A 16,811-nucleotide genomic window follows, 5' to 3' on the forward strand; every position below is an offset into this window, starting at 1 on the left:
ATTTCTCTACATATCCTCCTGTTGTGTTCGAGTAAAGTTTGTTCTAAATCAGTTTATTTCAAACATAAGGCACAGGGGCCAGAAGTGGCCCAGTAAACACTCCAATCTGGCCCACTGGACGGCTTTGGAAAATGTGAAAGAAGGAATAAGTTTTACAGCTTTTCCTTCTGGTAAAGGTCTTCCCAGTGACCATTCATACTACACCACACACACACACACACCAAATCCAATTTTTTTTTAAAAAGGACATTTTCTGCGAATTAACAAAAACTTTTTTTCATTGTTACAGGACAAACTGTGAAATGAGCTTCCAGAACTTTTTCTGCACATTTTCTACAATTTAAGCCTAAAGAGTCGATCTGACTGATTTTTTTTTTCACTTACTGCAGCAGCATTTCTCTATTGTGTAGAAAAACTGAGGCGTACCATTAAAACTGCAGTTATTTTCTTATATTAAGATATCCCCAGGATTAAACGTGTAGCTAAACATCTTTACACTTAAGATCAAAGTGTTTGTGGCCCACAATGTAAATGGACTTTGACATCCTTGTTTTAATTGATTGCCAGGTGATTGTGTACGATCACGGGCAGGTGATTGAAGACCCCTCCCTCATTGGCAGGGTGGGTTTCACAGGTAACATTTAAGATTATCCTCTTTTCATAGATGAAACTTGATACTGAAGACAGATAAAAACATTATTTCATGTGCTCCTTGTGCAGGTCTTCCTTTGAGTGCAGATATCATGCTAAACGACACACGGGTCTCAGATGCTGGTATTTACCGCTGCATGGTTAACAACCCACCGGAGATTACAGATCCCGGCATCGGAGAGCTGGTGCTCAGTGTTCTGGGTAAGTTATTGAGAGTTGAGCAGCTAGCAGAAGCACTCACACATTATGACCTTTTACCAAAGCAGGAATTGGTGATCCGTTTGTCTTTTTTTTTCTCTGTCATTCTATGATATTTGTTGTTTTCCAAACCAAATCTGCCAAAACTGCTGTGGATTTATTTGTAGTGCAAATACTGAGGAGCCAAACAGGTTAGGTTAATTAAAACATTTGTAGCCCTGCCGACAGCAATCGTGGTGCTGCTGGTCGGTTTGTTTTTTAGTTCAGACTCACACAATTTTCTAGATACAATCATGTGGCCTAGGGGAGGTTTCCTAATGACTTTGGTGGATCTGTGACTTTTCCTCCAATGAACAAGCTGCTGGGAAGATTTCTATAATATTTGGTAACACACATTCACACGGCTCTTAGGGTGAATTCTGCTATCTTAGTTGATAAACCGAGTTTGTCTCTGGTGTGAATCGGACATAATTTTGTTCAGTGCTGTGGTTGAAGCAGAGTGCATCCAAACAAGGAAAAATATTTTGAAACTTTATCAGTTACCATCTCATAATTGTGACAGAGAATTGCACAATCCCTGAAGGTTAAAACTGATTTGGGAGAGCTGCTATAATGTGAGTGTACTCATTATACTATTAGTTTGGTTTACACTGATAAAAGGTTTGTCTAAAGTAAATCCAGCACTTCCCATGCTTTTGGGACAAAGGACGCATAATCTGAATAGAGGTGAAGCATATGCTTAGAAGCACTTTTGTTCTTGGAAATCAAAATTTCAGCTCATCTCAAAATTTTGAGTTATCAGCCTTAATTTGCTCAAACTTCTAAGTCAAATTTTTAAGATAACTCAAACCTTTGAGACAATAACCTGAAATTCTGACCTATAAATGGCAACATTTTTTTTCAGTGGCAGAAATAAGCTTCTACAGAGCAGAGCATAACGAAGCACGAGTATGTTCTGTTGTTACAGCAACATTACTTGTTGTAACAATAAAACAAGACTATTTTTAAACTGTGTTGTCACATGTTGATATGACAACACAGTTGGCCACAACCCCCAAAATATACACCATTAACTTTAGCTGTAATACTGATAAAAAGCACAGATAATGTGAAATTTGGAATGCTATCCCAGAGGCATACATTGATAAATCCATTTATACAAGAGAGTTTAAATGTTATTCAGTCAGTGGTTTACCAGATAGTGTAATTTTTACAGACCATCTTTCAGCTTTGCTTCTAACAGCCACCGGCTTAAAAGTTCAAATGTGGGTCGTCTCGGTTTGAATCACATCTTTTAAGAAATTCATCTGTGGGTCATCTGTAGTGCCGCCTTCGTTGCCTGTGTGCCAGTGGGATGGAGACATCAATATGGGAGGAAGTGTCAGGCTGTCCTGCTTGGTGGCAGAGGGCATCCCCACTCCAGAGATCCGCTGGGATAAACTGAATCCAGATGAAATCTCCCTTCCCATCAACATGGAGAGTCAGTTACACACACACACACACACACACACACACACACACACACACACACACACACACACACACACACACACACACACACACACACACACACACACGGATATGTATTAAACTTAAAGCACCCCTTGAGCTGAATCAAAATAATCTTGTGTGCAGATCATTATTTAGATCTTAAAGTCCAAAAAGAGTCAACTAAATGACCCTAAAATGACGCACAGTAAATGTTTGAATTTAATAGTGCAAGTGAAATATGATGGATATTGTAATTGACTCCATTATAGCGCGATAAGGCTTCCAGCTATGACAAGCAGATTTAGTGCCTATTAAAAAGTATTTAACCACTTGGTGACTTTTTCACTTAAGGCAAAAACACACACACATGGGTCTGCTATAGAAAAAAAGGAAGGGGTCTTAAAGTCATAAGTGTTTTAAAATGAAAGTGTATTTAGGACTGTTTAAATGAAAGAGAAATTTAGTATTGCACTTCTTAGAAAAAAAATGACTCTATTTAAAGAAAGAATGGGCTGAATTGGAGCATCATTAGCAAAGATAACTTTAACTTTAGTCTCCAGTGTATGGGATAAGCTTTTTATTTCAGTCCCCACAGAAATAATTATGTCACTCAGCATGAGACCTGTGGCTAAAACACGAGTTTTACCAGATCTGGTACAAAAGAGCTTTTATCAAAGATCTTTGATTTAAAAAGAAAAAAGAAAAAAAGCTTTTCTATATAAACACTTGAGTGGAAAGAAATGTCATCATCATGAAGGTTATTCTCCCACTAATGCATATCATTAACTCTTGCTTTGTGTTTTGTCCTGTTTGCTGTCTGGTGGTTTCCAAATGCTCACTTTCACTCACTCCCTCACTGGTTGGAGCAGATGGCTTCTCCTCCCTGAGCCTGGTTCTGCTGGAGGTCTCTTCCTATTAATAGGGAGCTCTTCTTACCCATTAGACTGCTGGGCTTCTCTCCCCAATACTGTAGGGTTTTTCCTTTAAATGTAAAGTTCCTTGAGATAACTTTTGTTGTAAACAGGTGTTATATAAACTGAATTAAAGTGAATTTAATAACATAAAGTAGTCAAGTGCTCTTTAAAAAGAGCACTGATATGTTCTTGCTTATTTTCTCTCAGGTTAAATACTCATACATGACACACGTTTTAGATATTAGCGTTCACACATGTGCAGGTGATCCTAAATGCTCTAAATTATTGGTTTTTGACAGTTTTTTCTACTCTTAGGAGGATATGATAAATATGACTACCTCGCAGCCACAGGTACTCAGTATAGTGGCCCCAACCCACCAGCTTGTCAGATCTTTTGCTTCTGATGGGCACCCAATCAGGAGAAGGTTTCTTTGAAGTAGTGCGGAGATCCTCAAAGAGAGGGAAGCTCAGTTTGTCCTCTTCAGATGGTGGATGAAATAAAGCCATTTATAGGACCAATAAGGATTATTTTGAAACATGAATAATGCAAAGTGTTCAAGCTTAAAAATACATATTCCTGGAAATAAGCTTAATACTCCACTTAAAAATAATTAAAGGAATACCTAGAAACACAACTGATCTCATTGGGGGGAAAAAATCATGCTGGATATCTATATTGATGTGGACCAGGTAACAGAAGAAAGGATGCCACCTTGTTTGATGGAAATGAAAATTATTAACCTACAGAAGACTAAATTCAAAGACATCTCAAAAATTAAAGTGAAAAAATGATGCAGCAGACTAGTCCATTTTCCCAAAATATAATTACATCAGATCAAAATAGTAGTTTTTATTGCCCCTATGTGCTTGTATGCGATGAGACGATGGATGGTGTGCTGTGGCATCTCCTCCCAGATCTGGACCAGAGCATCACTGAGCTCTGGACTGTCTGAACTGCACCCTGGCAGTGTCGGATGGACTGAAACATAATGTCCCAGAGGTGTTCTATTGGAGCCAGTCAATGATATCAATACCTTAATTCTCCAGGAACTGTCTGCATTTTCTCACCCCGTGAAGTCTGGTTATTGTCAAACAGCGCAAGGAACCCAGGACCCACTGCACCAGCGTAGAGTCTGACAATCCAAGGATTTCATCCTGATATCTAATGGGTCAGGGTGCCGTTGCCTAGATGATCAGATCCTGGTATTGCTGATGGTTTAAGGACCTTCTACGGCCCTGTCCTGCTCTCCTAGAGTAACTGCCTGTCTCCTCGATGCTCTTGAGACTGTGCTGGGAAACACAGCAAACCTTCTGTCAATGGGACATAGTAATGTGTTATCCTGGAGCAGTTGGCCCTGACCCTAGGGGTGAGTATTTCCTAATACTCACCCCAGCTTGTCTGACACCACCAACCACTAGTGAAAACAGTCAGAAAAAATGAGAAGGACAAAAATGTCAGAGTCCTCCACCATGTAAAACCATTCCTGTCTTGGTGGTTGTCTTATTGTTGGCCTTCAATGCCCCTGTTGTTATTGTCATTAACAGCAAAGCAGCTGAAACCGATTAACAACCCCCTCTGATACTTAACTCACCACATCTATATCCCAGAAAGTTTAACTGCCTTAACGCTATATTCTGATTAAAAAGTGTTCCTTTTTAATTTTTTAGCCATTGTATAACGCTGGAAGTAAGTTTAATATATATTAAGCATGAGATTTGTAAGACAGCACAATCACCGTCATACTCGTCTTCCTCTCTCTAAGGTGAACGGTCAGGCTCCGTTCAAATTGTCAACGTGTCCTCTCAGACCTCCGGCCTGTACCGCTGCTCCGCCACTAACACCCTGGGAACAGAGAACTGCTACATCAACTTATCCATCTACAGCAGTAAGATCCTCTTTGTGCACCCATAACCCTCTGCCAGTTTTTAAGCCCTGTGATAAAACATTCTTGTATTTCTACCCAGCCCCAGACAGTCCCTCTGGTGTACTGCAGGGTGTGCTGCTGACCTTGTCTATGTGCCTGCTGTTGCTGGCTTTGCTGGTGCTCGTTCTGTGGCTCCATCACACAGGGCAGGATGGGAGGTTGAGGAAGGGGAGAGGAGACAAGGATGAGTTTTATAACGAGATACGGTACACGCCGTCCCTGATGAAACGCTCTTTTGTTTGATTTCTCAAAGACTTTTGGGACTTTTTAATGTATCCATGTGAAGGATATCTGCAGCCCAGACCAGTGTTCCCTGAATGTTACTCCACAGCTGTAAAGCATCAGAAACTTTGAAATAAAAGTGGAATAAATGTTCTGAAAGTTGTGATACCAATGCGTCTCATTTATGCTCGTTTCCTCCAAACCAGCTTTTAAAGGTAACCGTCAATGATCCCCTCAGCTTTAACCAAAGACAAAAAACTGCACTCAAAGTCAAGTCATCATCTTTCAAGTAAGTACCCTGCCCTTATACATATCATTACTGCATGAGCTTTAATGGAAAATGCTCATGTCATCATCTTTGAGTGTGTTCCAGTGCTCTGAAAGCATCTTCGGGTTTTTTGGTCAGTAATCAAAGACTAACAGAAGCTTCATAAAGGTATTAAAAAAACCACTCCTCACCTCCACATGCTCACATGCTACAGGTAGTAGACTTCACAATGTTCACATCAAAGTTCAAGATATATCAGGCTTGGATAAGCTCACTGTAGAGGCAGCACTTCAGTTAGCACTGGGCGATCATGAGCACTGGACCTGAATATTCTGACGAATGCCTTTACTCAGGAGTTCCCCTTCAGTTAATGAGCTTTAAAGGTTGAACACAACTTCTTTTAATCTGTGGAGGAAGCCAGACTTAGATGTTTCCCTGTTTTTGGTCATAATTCTGAGCTAAGCTCTTACCTGGCTTCTGCTTCACATGCACCTCACGAAGAAGAGTGGAATCATCTAACTTCTCAATAAAACAAATACCTACATTTCCCTGAAAGTGTCAGGTGAGAATATTTCTGCACATTATCAGAGTCGACAAATTTATGTTGCCAGTGGGAAATGTCATTGGGTTTTCAATCCAACTCTTCCTTGTAAATCTCTTGAGAAAACCAAGCATTTCCCTTGGACGCGAGCTTGAACTGTTCAGTGTAAGAGGACAGTGACACTGCAATGCTTTTAGAGCATTTTTTGAATGAACAACTCAGGATTTGAAATGGGTGGTTGTGACCATATTATGAGTAACATTTAGTTCCTGCCAAATTTCTTCAGTTAAACGTGTGAGAAACTTGTGTTTAGCGAACACATTAAACTACAAACTGGTGACTCCACTGCCCCCCACCTGTGTCTTCATACTGTGAGAATATGGAGCAAGCTTATTATTATTGTAAGGTTGCTAAACTGTGAGCAAGCCCACCAATAGTAGCAGCGTTTACACACCCTAAAAGAGGAACAGCAGAGCTGTCAATCACAGTTTAGACACGCCCACAGTACAAGGCAGAGGCCGTAAAGTTTGGACAACTTACAGCAGACACATTAAAAAATATATATATTTACCCCAGTTTTGCCTCTTCTTTGGCTTTTGAATATTTTCAGCAGCCACACACTGGCCACTTTATTAGGTATGCCTCACTAGTATTGGGTTGGGATTACCTTCAGCGCTGCCTCAAATCAGAAGGTGCTGGAAACATTCCTCAGAGATTTTGGTCGATGGTGACATTACAATCAGCGCATAATTCCAGCAGATTTGTTGGCTGCATATCCATGATATGAATCTCCTGTTTCACCACATGCCAAAGGTGCTCCACTGGATTGAGATCTGGTGACTGTGGCAGCTGTTTGAGTACAGTGCCATAGTGTGTTATCCTGCTGGAAGCACTGTGGTCAAAAAGGGATGAGCATGCTCCGCAGCAATGCTTAATTGGTACCAAGTGTAACAAGAAAATATCCCCCACACCCCTCCACCACCATGCTGAACATGATGCTATCATGTTGTTTACACCAAATCCATTTTCCTTCGACCTCAACAAGGCAGCTTTGCCCAGAAATCTGCTGCTTACTGGACAGTTTCTCTTTTTGGGACCATTTTCTGTAAACCGTAGATATGGCCATGCAGTAACTCAGTAACTGGGGTGAGTATTTCCCAATACTCACCCCAGCTTGTCTGACACCACCAACCATGCCAGGTTCAAAGTCACTTAAATCACCTTTTTTTCTCTTTTTGACGCTCGGTTTGAACTTTCGGAGGTCGTCTTGACCATGTCTCCATGCCTGAATTGCTGCCACGCGGTTGGCCAATTAGACATTTGCGTTAACGAGAAGTTAAACAGATTACCCAATGAAGTGGACAGGTGAGCGTACAGTTTAATTAAACCCGAGTGCCCGCTCAGTGGTGCTGTTTTTACTGTAGCATAAGGCTTTAAGCTGCTAGGACAAAGATTGAAAATCCTCCAGACAAAAACAACAGCAAAAAACAGACCAACAGGACAAATGCCAGAAAATAAAATCACACAGCAGTTAATTTGCAAACAAAGACAAAAACCTTTAATTTAAATAGGAGGGGAAAAAAAAAATCACATAAAAAAAAAAACCTGTACAGAACATTTAACATCGACTTAAAAGTTCTTAAATAAAAGACCCCGCCCTCCAAAAGTAACTAAAAATAACAAAACTATAACAAAATGGGATGGTGTATGATACATTTTTTGTGCAAAAGAAGTATGAACCAATTCTTCCCAAACTGAACATCTTGATGTGGAGAGGGCGCCTCTCTCCACTCAGGTGTCTTTCTACAGGTAAACACGAGAGTCCCTCCCCTAAACATCAGCATAGTGTCTTTGATGTAAAAGACCCCCCCCCCCCCCCCCCCCCCCAAAAAAAAAAATCCAATAATAAAATAGATTTATATTTGAAATATATTTATATACCAAACATGCTGTACAGAATGTCAGAGATTAAGAAATCCCTTTTTTTGGACACTCACATCTGTCTGTCAACTTGTGCTTCCCTGACTCCAAGTAAAAGGAAAAAAAAAAAAGCAAAACTGAAGAAAAGTCGAGCTCCCTGTCGTTTAGAAATAAATGAGAAAAGAAAAACAGAAAACAGCACTGATCAGAAAAGTCTCTGTTTTTCCTGAGTTGTGGGAGTTTATAATGCAGTTTGAGATGGAAGCTGACACACTTTTACCTGTTTCTTCACAGCCACTCGAAAAAAAAAAAGAAAGAAAAAACCCCAAAAACTAAGGGCTGCTCAAAAGATTAAAAGAAAGGGGGGGGAGGAGGCTGCTGAGCTTAATCTTGTAAAAAGCTTAAAGTGGCTAGACGGGGGGGGGACACTGCGCAGAAAAAAAATTGGCTTTAACAGCATGCAGAACATCTTTTAAAAACAGGGACTAAAAGGGAGCATCTATTGTAAGTCTTCCTGCAGAAGCAGTCAGTTCCTTTCCCAGTATACACCCTGAGAACACTGGCCTCCTTCCAACTTTCCAGCAGGGAAGGGGAAAAAAACAAAAACAAAAAAAACCCAAAACCCAAACAAATCATTTATGAGGAAAAAGCAGCATATGGCGATTCATGCTATGGCACGAGGTCGTTTAAGAATTCTTCACCCAGTGCGAAGAGCCGGAAACCGTCGGGGACAAAGCCAGTGGACCCAGGGAAGCTTCTGGGGCAAAAATTTTTGACAGAACTGCAAGTTTTTCTTTTATTTTTTGTTTTATGAAACTCTCCGTTTTTTTGCTTTTCACAGTGGTAAAAATAAAATAAAGGCGTGGGAAAAGAAACAAACTTAAAGCGATTTCAGGAACACTTCCAGTTATGTTCCACACTTAAAAATAACCAAAAAGAGCCGTTGGTGAGATGGTGCAAACGTGACGACACCAAACAAACAGAGGGGAGGGGGGCGGGAGGGTAGACAGAAGGCAGATTTCCAACTCAATATATCAACACACCATATAGACAAACCCAGTTAAAGACATCTGTAAGACATTATTAATCAAATAAATATTCCACCTTTGCTTTCAGTATTTATTCAGCTTTTGTTTATTTCCAACTAAAACGCTGGATTTAACTGTTGTAGAAACAGCAGTAGTAGTGGGTATTATAGTAGTAGTAGCAGGAGATGCAGAAGCAGTAGTATAGTAACAGAAAGGCCCAGACTGCAGGCAAAGAGCACACTGGGGATACGCTGATGTATCAGCCAATCACATGGTCGGTTAACCAGTGGCAGTGGCTAATGGTTGTCGGTAGTGTCACATCAACAGCATGATGAAGGAGGAGGAGGACTTAAAATAGTTTCATAATGAAGATGTCTTTTGTTTCCCTGGTGCAAAAGGAGGATAAGTAACTTAAAAAACAAAAGAAAAAAAAAAATATATATGGGTATCAGACAAACTGTTATTTTAGACATCAGTGCATCCCTAGCAAACACAGCTCTCCTCACAAAGCAGCCTGGACCCTGGCTATTCAGAAAGCCATGAGCTGATTGGATCTGATCAGGGAGGACATTAGTGATCAGTAATCCAAAGAAAACAATCTCAGTGCACATTCGACACCAAGGGATTCGTGAAGATTCAAGTAAAAAACAAAAAAATAGAAGACATTCCACTCACCAAAGCAAAAAAAAAAAAAAAAAGAGTTCCTTACACTCCCAGTTTGTGAATTTGTGATCAACACAATTTTTCACAGATTTGACTCGTCCTCTGATCCTGATTAATGGAAACCAGCTCTGTCTGAAGTTCTCCAGGTTGCTAGTCAGATACAGGACTACAGGACTCCAGGATGTCCAAGCCTACATACGCTGTAAACTAGCAGTAAAAGCACCACATGTCAGCTGGGCTGGAAGGGAGTTTTTGTTTTTTTTTTTTGTTTTTTTGTTTTTTTTTGGGGGGGGGGGGGGGGGTGTTCCCTGAAACTTGCTCCGAGACAGAACTGTTGATATAGTCAGGCACCTCTGCAGGAAAATGGGCCACAGGACAAGAATAATGTTTTCTTGTTTTATTTTCTTCTTCTTCCTCATATAATATGTGTATTTGTGCAGGGGAAAAGAAGTGGAGGCTCCTGAAATTAGCCAATATGTCATGTGAAATATTGTTTGATGCACAACTGTCCGGCGAGGATGGTTACATGTGGGGGGAAAACAAAAACAAGGCTTATTGTGGTCTCCACACGTCCTTTAGTTGCACGTACAGCAATGTACTGGTCCTTTTTCTTTTTTTGGATTTATTATGAGGCCCCCCCAAACAAACAGAAAAAAACCTAATGCTGCTGCAGACGTCAAGTTAGAGATTGTCCTCTAGTCTCCAGTATAGAAAAATAAACAATCCTCAAGCAAAATATCCCTTATAATTGCACTGGCCTGTCTGGCCTGTCACTACTTTTACAACCAAATAGTTGGCTGTAGAGACAGCGAGTGCTCAGTCAGGAAAAGAAAAAAATGTAAAATTAAAAATGAGTACATCATCAGGTCTTATGAGTTGTGATGAAAGCTGACTTTGGAATAAACAGGTTGGCTAAAATGATTTCATGGTCTGACGTGCATCAGCTCAGCATGCTATGTTTAGCTCTCTCTTGACTAACAAGAAGAGTGATGTGTATATTCCCAGATCCACGCTTGATTCAGAGTGCCATCAGAGGACTTCCAAACTGTGGCTGTGCTGAGTTAGTTCAACAACAGTTGATGGAATGAGTCCCAAAGGCTGGAATGAGTCCGGACTGGATGCGCCAGGCCCGGTCCACATTCGACTGCGGTGTGCTTTCACTGTAGAAACTGTCAATAGTGCAGACTCAGCGCAGGTGATCAAGTAAAGGCAGCTCTGTGGATTCCTCTCTGGGAGTGGGAGGGTCTGGGGATGGATCTGTCGTCTGAGTGGCTCCCAGAGGATCTTGCGTTAGACCGGCCTCTTGTAGGGATGCAGGAGGAGCAGGCTGAAAGAGACAGGTTGATAATAAGAAGACGATTAAGTGCGTTTATCAACAGCACGACCAACAAGGCAGGCAAAGAAAAGCCCACTGCTTCATATTCACAGCTGAACAAAACAAAATGATTCAACGTGCTGTCAAAATCTGTATTATCGAGGTCCAAACAAAAGCAAATCAAGTCATTCACACAGGTACAAAAAGGACGTCCCACTGAGGAATCTGGATCATGATCTGAGAAAGCATGCCATATTTCTAAACCACTTCCTGTTTGAATTACTGAACAACAACAAGCCACTCACTGCTTATGTGCATCTGTTCAAATGAGCTTAATGCAATATTCTCAGTATGTGTGACTATCGTCTGCTGTCTGCTTACCGTCTACTGTAAAGATATCATGTAAGCAGAAATATAACTAAAGATTTACTTCATTACTGATCAATCTATCAGTTCTGTGGTCTCAGAACTCCTCAGACATTTGGTCTGGTAAAATATCCCCAAACAGTCTAAAAAATGCCCTGAGTGGGTTTGAAGAGACATTAAAATATTTTAAGGAACAATTTTTGGGGGTTAACAAAAGCAAGACTCAAATCTAGGAAGCAGTAACCATAGAAACACAGCATATTCTTCTTAAACTTCTCTTTTCCATTTTGTCCATGTGCCTGATTATTTACTTTAGCATATTGTGAATACTCAGTTGTAAGCTACTCTACAAAAAACACTGATCTGATAAAACAGAATGGTCTGAGTGGATTTACTAACAACAGGAGGGCTATATTTGCTGGATTTGTTTGATTAATAGAGAAAGAGTCAGGTGATTTATGAGTCAGAGTGAACTAACTGAGCGTGAGTATCTGTATTTCTGGATCTTTTTAAAGAACTGAACAACTATGGACGGTCTCCTTACCTGTGTGCGTATGGTCTGTAATGGTGCTCCTTCCCCCTCCATTGCAGCTGGTCCATTAAAGCCCTTCCTCCCTGAAAAACTCCACTTGCTAAAGTGGCTCTCATAGTGTAGTCCGCTGCCCGGGCCAAGGCCAGCCCGCTGGCCCGCTCTGTGCCCCGAGTTCTCCAGGAGACTTGCTGGGCAGAAGCGCTCGGGGCCTGGCAGAGGTGGAGGAGCCACTGAGCTGCTGAAGGACAGCTGGGAGCTGGACAGCTGCTGGCCCAGGAGACCCTGGATGGAGGATGTACGCTGCAGGGATGAGAGAAGTCCTGCCTCCATTCTGCCCTCTGACTGGCTGAGTAGAGCTAATGGGAGAGGCTGAGGGTGGTGATGCCAGCTCTGGGTTGGACCAACAGGGTTGTCTGTGCCTGAAGTGTAAGAAAAAAAGCACTTTTAACTCCTAAAAATAAAATACTTCCAATACATTTCATCTTCATGTGACCATAACAAGCTAACAAAAACCCCTCCATTTCTTACCCATGGAGGGCTGGACAGTAGTGATGTGTGGCTGTGGAAGGCTGGAGGCTGGTGTACTTTGGGTGGTGTGAACAGCTGGGTTGGTGGAGATGGAGGTGGAGCCGCCTCCACAGTCTGAGTCTTCTATGTTCCCCCCGCTGTTGCAGCCAGCCCCGCACCCTTTCTGTAACCTGCAGGGAGACATATGTTACAGTTATGGTTACCCTCTCTTAAAGCTCATGTGTACATTTATTTAAGCAAAGAATTTGCACCTGTCCCAGCTGCTGATGAGCCAGGTGTAAATGTTGTGTGGGCTGACTGGTCCTCCCCACACAGAGCGGAGCTGGCTGTGTTCCCCAGCATAAGAGGTTGTGAGGGGGGACACGTAGATGGGGTAGCCGATGGGCTGGTCGCACGAGGAGTTAATCATGTTCCTCAGTGCTTGTTTGGCATTTTGAATGCTTCCTCGTTCGGGGTTACGGTTGCGCAGGAAAACCAGCTCCTGCTGCTGCCCCGCCCACAACCCACGCACACACTCTCTGTTCACCTATGGAGGGGCAGAAAAAAAACAGAAAGATGAGGATCTGACAAGCCAGGCATGTGATGAGTCAGAGACAACAAGACAAAAAAAAGAAGAAGCGCTAAACGTAACAAGCTGTGACCTTGATAACTCTAAAGCTGAGGAATCTCTTGTTAAGCATGATGATCTTGTACTCATCACTGCCGTCATCCATGATGTGGCGCAGTGCTAGGAGTGAAGGCATGTTTGCTAGAATAGCGCTTCGCCACACGGGGTCACCCTCGTGCGATATCAACATCTTTTCCTCATTGGCAGTGATGGCGTCAAACAGGACCATAGGATCCTCGTACTCATCTGGAGATGTAAAGTGATCCTGAAAGAAACACAGATTATACAAACAGTCTCACTTCAGTATCAAAAAAAAGAGTAAATATTGGCACTCCAGCACTAGTTTTCTTCTCTGGTACCTGGTGCAGTTTGAGTGACATCCGCACTCCTGGTGCTACGACCCGATTCAGCAGATCCATATCCGCAAACACCCACTCGTCACGAGGAGATGTGATGCGGAAGTCTCCCTTGAAGAGTGCATGAAGGCCATAGAGAAACGGTTCCAAGCTGTCAAACAAACAAAACAACAATAAATCTGCCATATTCTTAGCATATATATGCATGGCATCAGCAACAGTGACAGACATGGTTGTGCGGCCTGGTGGACTTACCTCGCTGACATGCTGTGTGAGGCCGTGCCCAAGGCTCTTCTTCCCAGGATACAGAGGCCAAAACAGAGGTTGACAAGTGGAGAATCTCTTTCGCAAGTCACCGGCTAAAACACAGTGAAGCACAAATAAATTGTGCAATGTTGTACATTTAATGCCTTCTGTATTTCTGTTCTTAAACATTTCATTTGTTTGTAATGATGAAAAAAGTATCCTAATGACAGAAATAAAGTGGAAGACAACAGATGTCATTTAGAAAAATGCGACCAAATAGCATCTTCTTGTGCACATAAAGGCAAGATATACTTTATCCGTTATGATCAAAATATGTGTAGCATAAGGGAAAAAGCACTACAAAAGCAACCCACGCATGTGATGTTATAGTTTAAATGTTGTGGAGGAGTCTTACTGTTTGGCGCCTGCTGTTGCAGTACTGAATCCAGTCCAGGTAAACCATGCAGAATGAGGACGGGGTGATGCCAGACGCTCTGTGATCATAGTCCTCGTCAATGTTCAGGTTGAAGGTGGGGTCACTGTCTACGTAGTTTGATCCGAGACAAGGTCGTAAAGCCTCCTGAATTGTTTCATTGGTCAGCCACTCTTCCAGCTTAGAAGATCGACTCACATAGTAGATGATGCTCTATTGGACGCAACAAATACATAATCCAAAATACTAGTCACGCTAGGAAAACATTTTTATAGACAACTTTAAATCCACATCAAGGATTACAAGTATGTGCATATTTTAGCTTCATATCTTAGCTTCTAAATTTCTATGACTTGCTCTTCATCACAGAAGTAAAACAGCCTCGAGTCAACTAAAGTAAACAAAACCAACTGCAATAAAACGCAAAAAGCATGATGTGAGAACAGAGTAAAAACAGCTCCTGAACATTGGCTCACCTTGACGTAGTATGTGATGAGGATCTTACGAAGGTCAAATACTTGCAACATGGAGGCGGCATTGTTGTCGCTGATGCTGTAGCCTTCGAGCACGTACTTTGTAGCAGCCACCTCCCAGGCCAGCCAGCGTTGTCCAAAGGCAGCATTGAATGACAACATGTGAGGCAGGTGACCTGGTTCACAGCAGCAGCAGCCTTCATCCTCCTCCACCCCCTCTGTGATTGCTTCTACCTCCCTCTGCTGACAGTAGGTACCTGGAAAGATGTGAAACATAAGGATTAGCTGCTCTATTAAAGGGCTCCAACAGATGACACTGCTCTGTATAAATAGCATCAAAATCTGCCTGGAAAACACAACTTCAAAAAAATATATCTGCATAATGTGTTTAAAACTTTTATGGACAGAGTTTCTGCGTGTGTTGTAATTGGCTGATGGTTTTGGCTTGGGTGGCCTCAAGATCTTGTCTTTGTTCTTGGTTTGTTTGGTTTTGTCAGCCTGTGACCTCCAGCTTGGGCTAAGGCAGTTTGCAGCTGCGAGGAAAATTAGCACCTCCAAGTCTGAGGTCAAAAGGGTGTCTTCACTCAATTCAATTTTATTCATACTGCGCCAAATCAGAACAACAGTCATCTAAAGGTGCTTTATACTGTAAGGTAAAGACTGTACAATAACACTAAGGAGATCCTCCACATCTGGGCTGAGTTGCTGCTCTAAGTGGAGGAGTTTAAGTATCTCTGGGTCTTACTCATGAGTCAGGAGGAGCAGAGCAAGAGATTGACAGAGTGGCACAGTATCTGTAGTGGATGCTGCTCTGATCTGTTGTGGTAGAGGTATCAATTATCTATAGCTACTCCAGCTCCCATAAGGTCACAAGCTCTGGGTAGTGACTGAAAGAACAAGATCACTGATACAAGTGGTGGAAATTAGCTTCTCTGAAGGGTGGCTGGGCTCTCCCACAGTGATAGGGTGATAGAGTTCAGAGCAGAGCCACTAACTCCTCCACATTTGAGGTAGTTTGATGGATCTGACTAGAATGCCTCCTACGTGAGGTGTTCTGGGGCATGTCCTACTGAGAGGCAGCCCTGGGGCAAACCCAGTACACCCTGGAGAGATTATAGCTCTCCATTAATTCTGGAACGCCTCCGTTTCTGCCCGGATGAGCTGTAGGTCGCCGCTGGGGAGAGGGAAATGTTGATATCTCTGCTTAGACTGCTACCCCCCGCAGAAAATGAACTTTGATAAAATCAGAAAAAGTACCTTGTGTTAAAAGGTGACCTTTTTTGTTTTCTAAAATTACGCTGGTAAAAGGTGCTGTACATAGGTTTCATGTCAACAAATGAGACTTCAGCTAATTTGGACTGACTTTAATGACAGTTTTAAAATCAATAAAATCTTGGTGAGGTTTTTAAGAGTCATCAATTAGGCTAACATGTGTCACATAACCAATAAGAGATGTTATGCTTATTTAAGGCAAAACACCACCTAATTATTTGATGTGGTGTCCAAATGCCAATAGGTCTCCAATAGGTCAAAGCATTTCTGAGATACGACGAATCCAGTGACGGTGTGATCATATTCTTTAAAAACGGTTATATGGTTTAAAAGCTGTGTGCATAAAGAGAGCTCCAAACACTCATTCACTGGTCGTGACAGAGTGAGACATTATAATGAAACTTGGTGAAATGACTGTCAAAGTCAGAGTGTCAAATTTAATAATCTTTTACCCTACAGCTCTAGCAGCTGTCACAGACTCCAGCAGGAGAGAAACAAGAGGAACGATATGATTAAGAACAGGTAGAAACACTTCACTGCCCACACATTCAATGCTTGGCCTTGAATAATTTTACTGCAAAAAATACTCAGCTAAAAAATAAAAAAAGATTAAACTTAACAAAAAAATCATCAGTTTTAAGGTCGTATCATTATAGATCATAAAGCCCTGCTTTGCTGAGTGACAACCTCTTCAGAGGCTGACGCACAACTTTTTTTTTTTTGAATCCTCAATGACCTTAAAATAAACCCACAGACGTGAAACTGATCTCTTTTAAGAATAAAAATATGCTGTAAGAACTTAAACACAAAGTAATATTCAAAATATGAAGGTGAAGTGGCTTTAGACAAGTTTTCAATCTCT

At 41.7% G+C, this 16,811-nt stretch overlaps 2 protein-coding genes across 4 annotated transcripts in view; one reads left to right on the top strand and one right to left on the bottom strand.

Annotated features, from left to right (window-relative positions):
* Positions 1 to 5,560, top strand: part of zgc:165604 (uncharacterized protein LOC792578 homolog) — a 6,975-nt gene extending 1,415 nt beyond the window's left edge. The window contains exons 3-7 of the mRNA XM_063487988.1: positions 568 to 634; positions 721 to 852; positions 2,174 to 2,329; positions 5,018 to 5,140; positions 5,220 to 5,560. Coding sequence (XP_063344058.1) covers positions 568 to 634; positions 721 to 852; positions 2,174 to 2,329; positions 5,018 to 5,140; positions 5,220 to 5,422 — 681 coding nt within the window. The 3' untranslated portion in view covers positions 5,423 to 5,560. The remainder of the gene's footprint in view (positions 1 to 567; positions 635 to 720; positions 853 to 2,173; positions 2,330 to 5,017; positions 5,141 to 5,219) is intronic.
* Positions 5,561 to 10,110: 4,550 nt separating this feature from the next.
* LOC134635737 (pecanex-like protein 3) overlaps positions 10,111 to 16,811 on the bottom strand; it is a 28,866-nt gene continuing 22,165 nt past the window's right edge. For all 3 annotated transcript variants that reach the window (XM_063485229.1, XM_063485228.1, XM_063485230.1), the window contains 9 exons: positions 14,681 to 14,934; positions 14,187 to 14,417; positions 13,781 to 13,884; positions 13,529 to 13,676; positions 13,204 to 13,434; positions 12,814 to 13,088; positions 12,563 to 12,732; positions 12,047 to 12,453; positions 10,111 to 11,148 (listed from right to left, as the gene is read on the bottom strand). In XM_063485229.1, coding sequence (XP_063341299.1) covers positions 11,008 to 11,148; positions 12,047 to 12,453; positions 12,563 to 12,732; positions 12,814 to 13,088; positions 13,204 to 13,434; positions 13,529 to 13,676; positions 13,781 to 13,884; positions 14,187 to 14,417; positions 14,681 to 14,934 — 1,961 coding nt within the window. In that variant the 3' untranslated portion in view covers positions 10,111 to 11,007. The remainder of the gene's footprint in view (positions 11,149 to 12,046; positions 12,454 to 12,562; positions 12,733 to 12,813; positions 13,089 to 13,203; positions 13,435 to 13,528; positions 13,677 to 13,780; positions 13,885 to 14,186; positions 14,418 to 14,680; positions 14,935 to 16,811) is intronic.

The sequence above is a fragment of the Pelmatolapia mariae genome, linkage group LG10_11 (genome assembly GCF_036321145.2).
Source record: "Pelmatolapia mariae isolate MD_Pm_ZW linkage group LG10_11, Pm_UMD_F_2, whole genome shotgun sequence".
NCBI classification, from domain to species: Eukaryota; Metazoa; Chordata; class Actinopteri; order Cichliformes; family Cichlidae; genus Pelmatolapia; species Pelmatolapia mariae.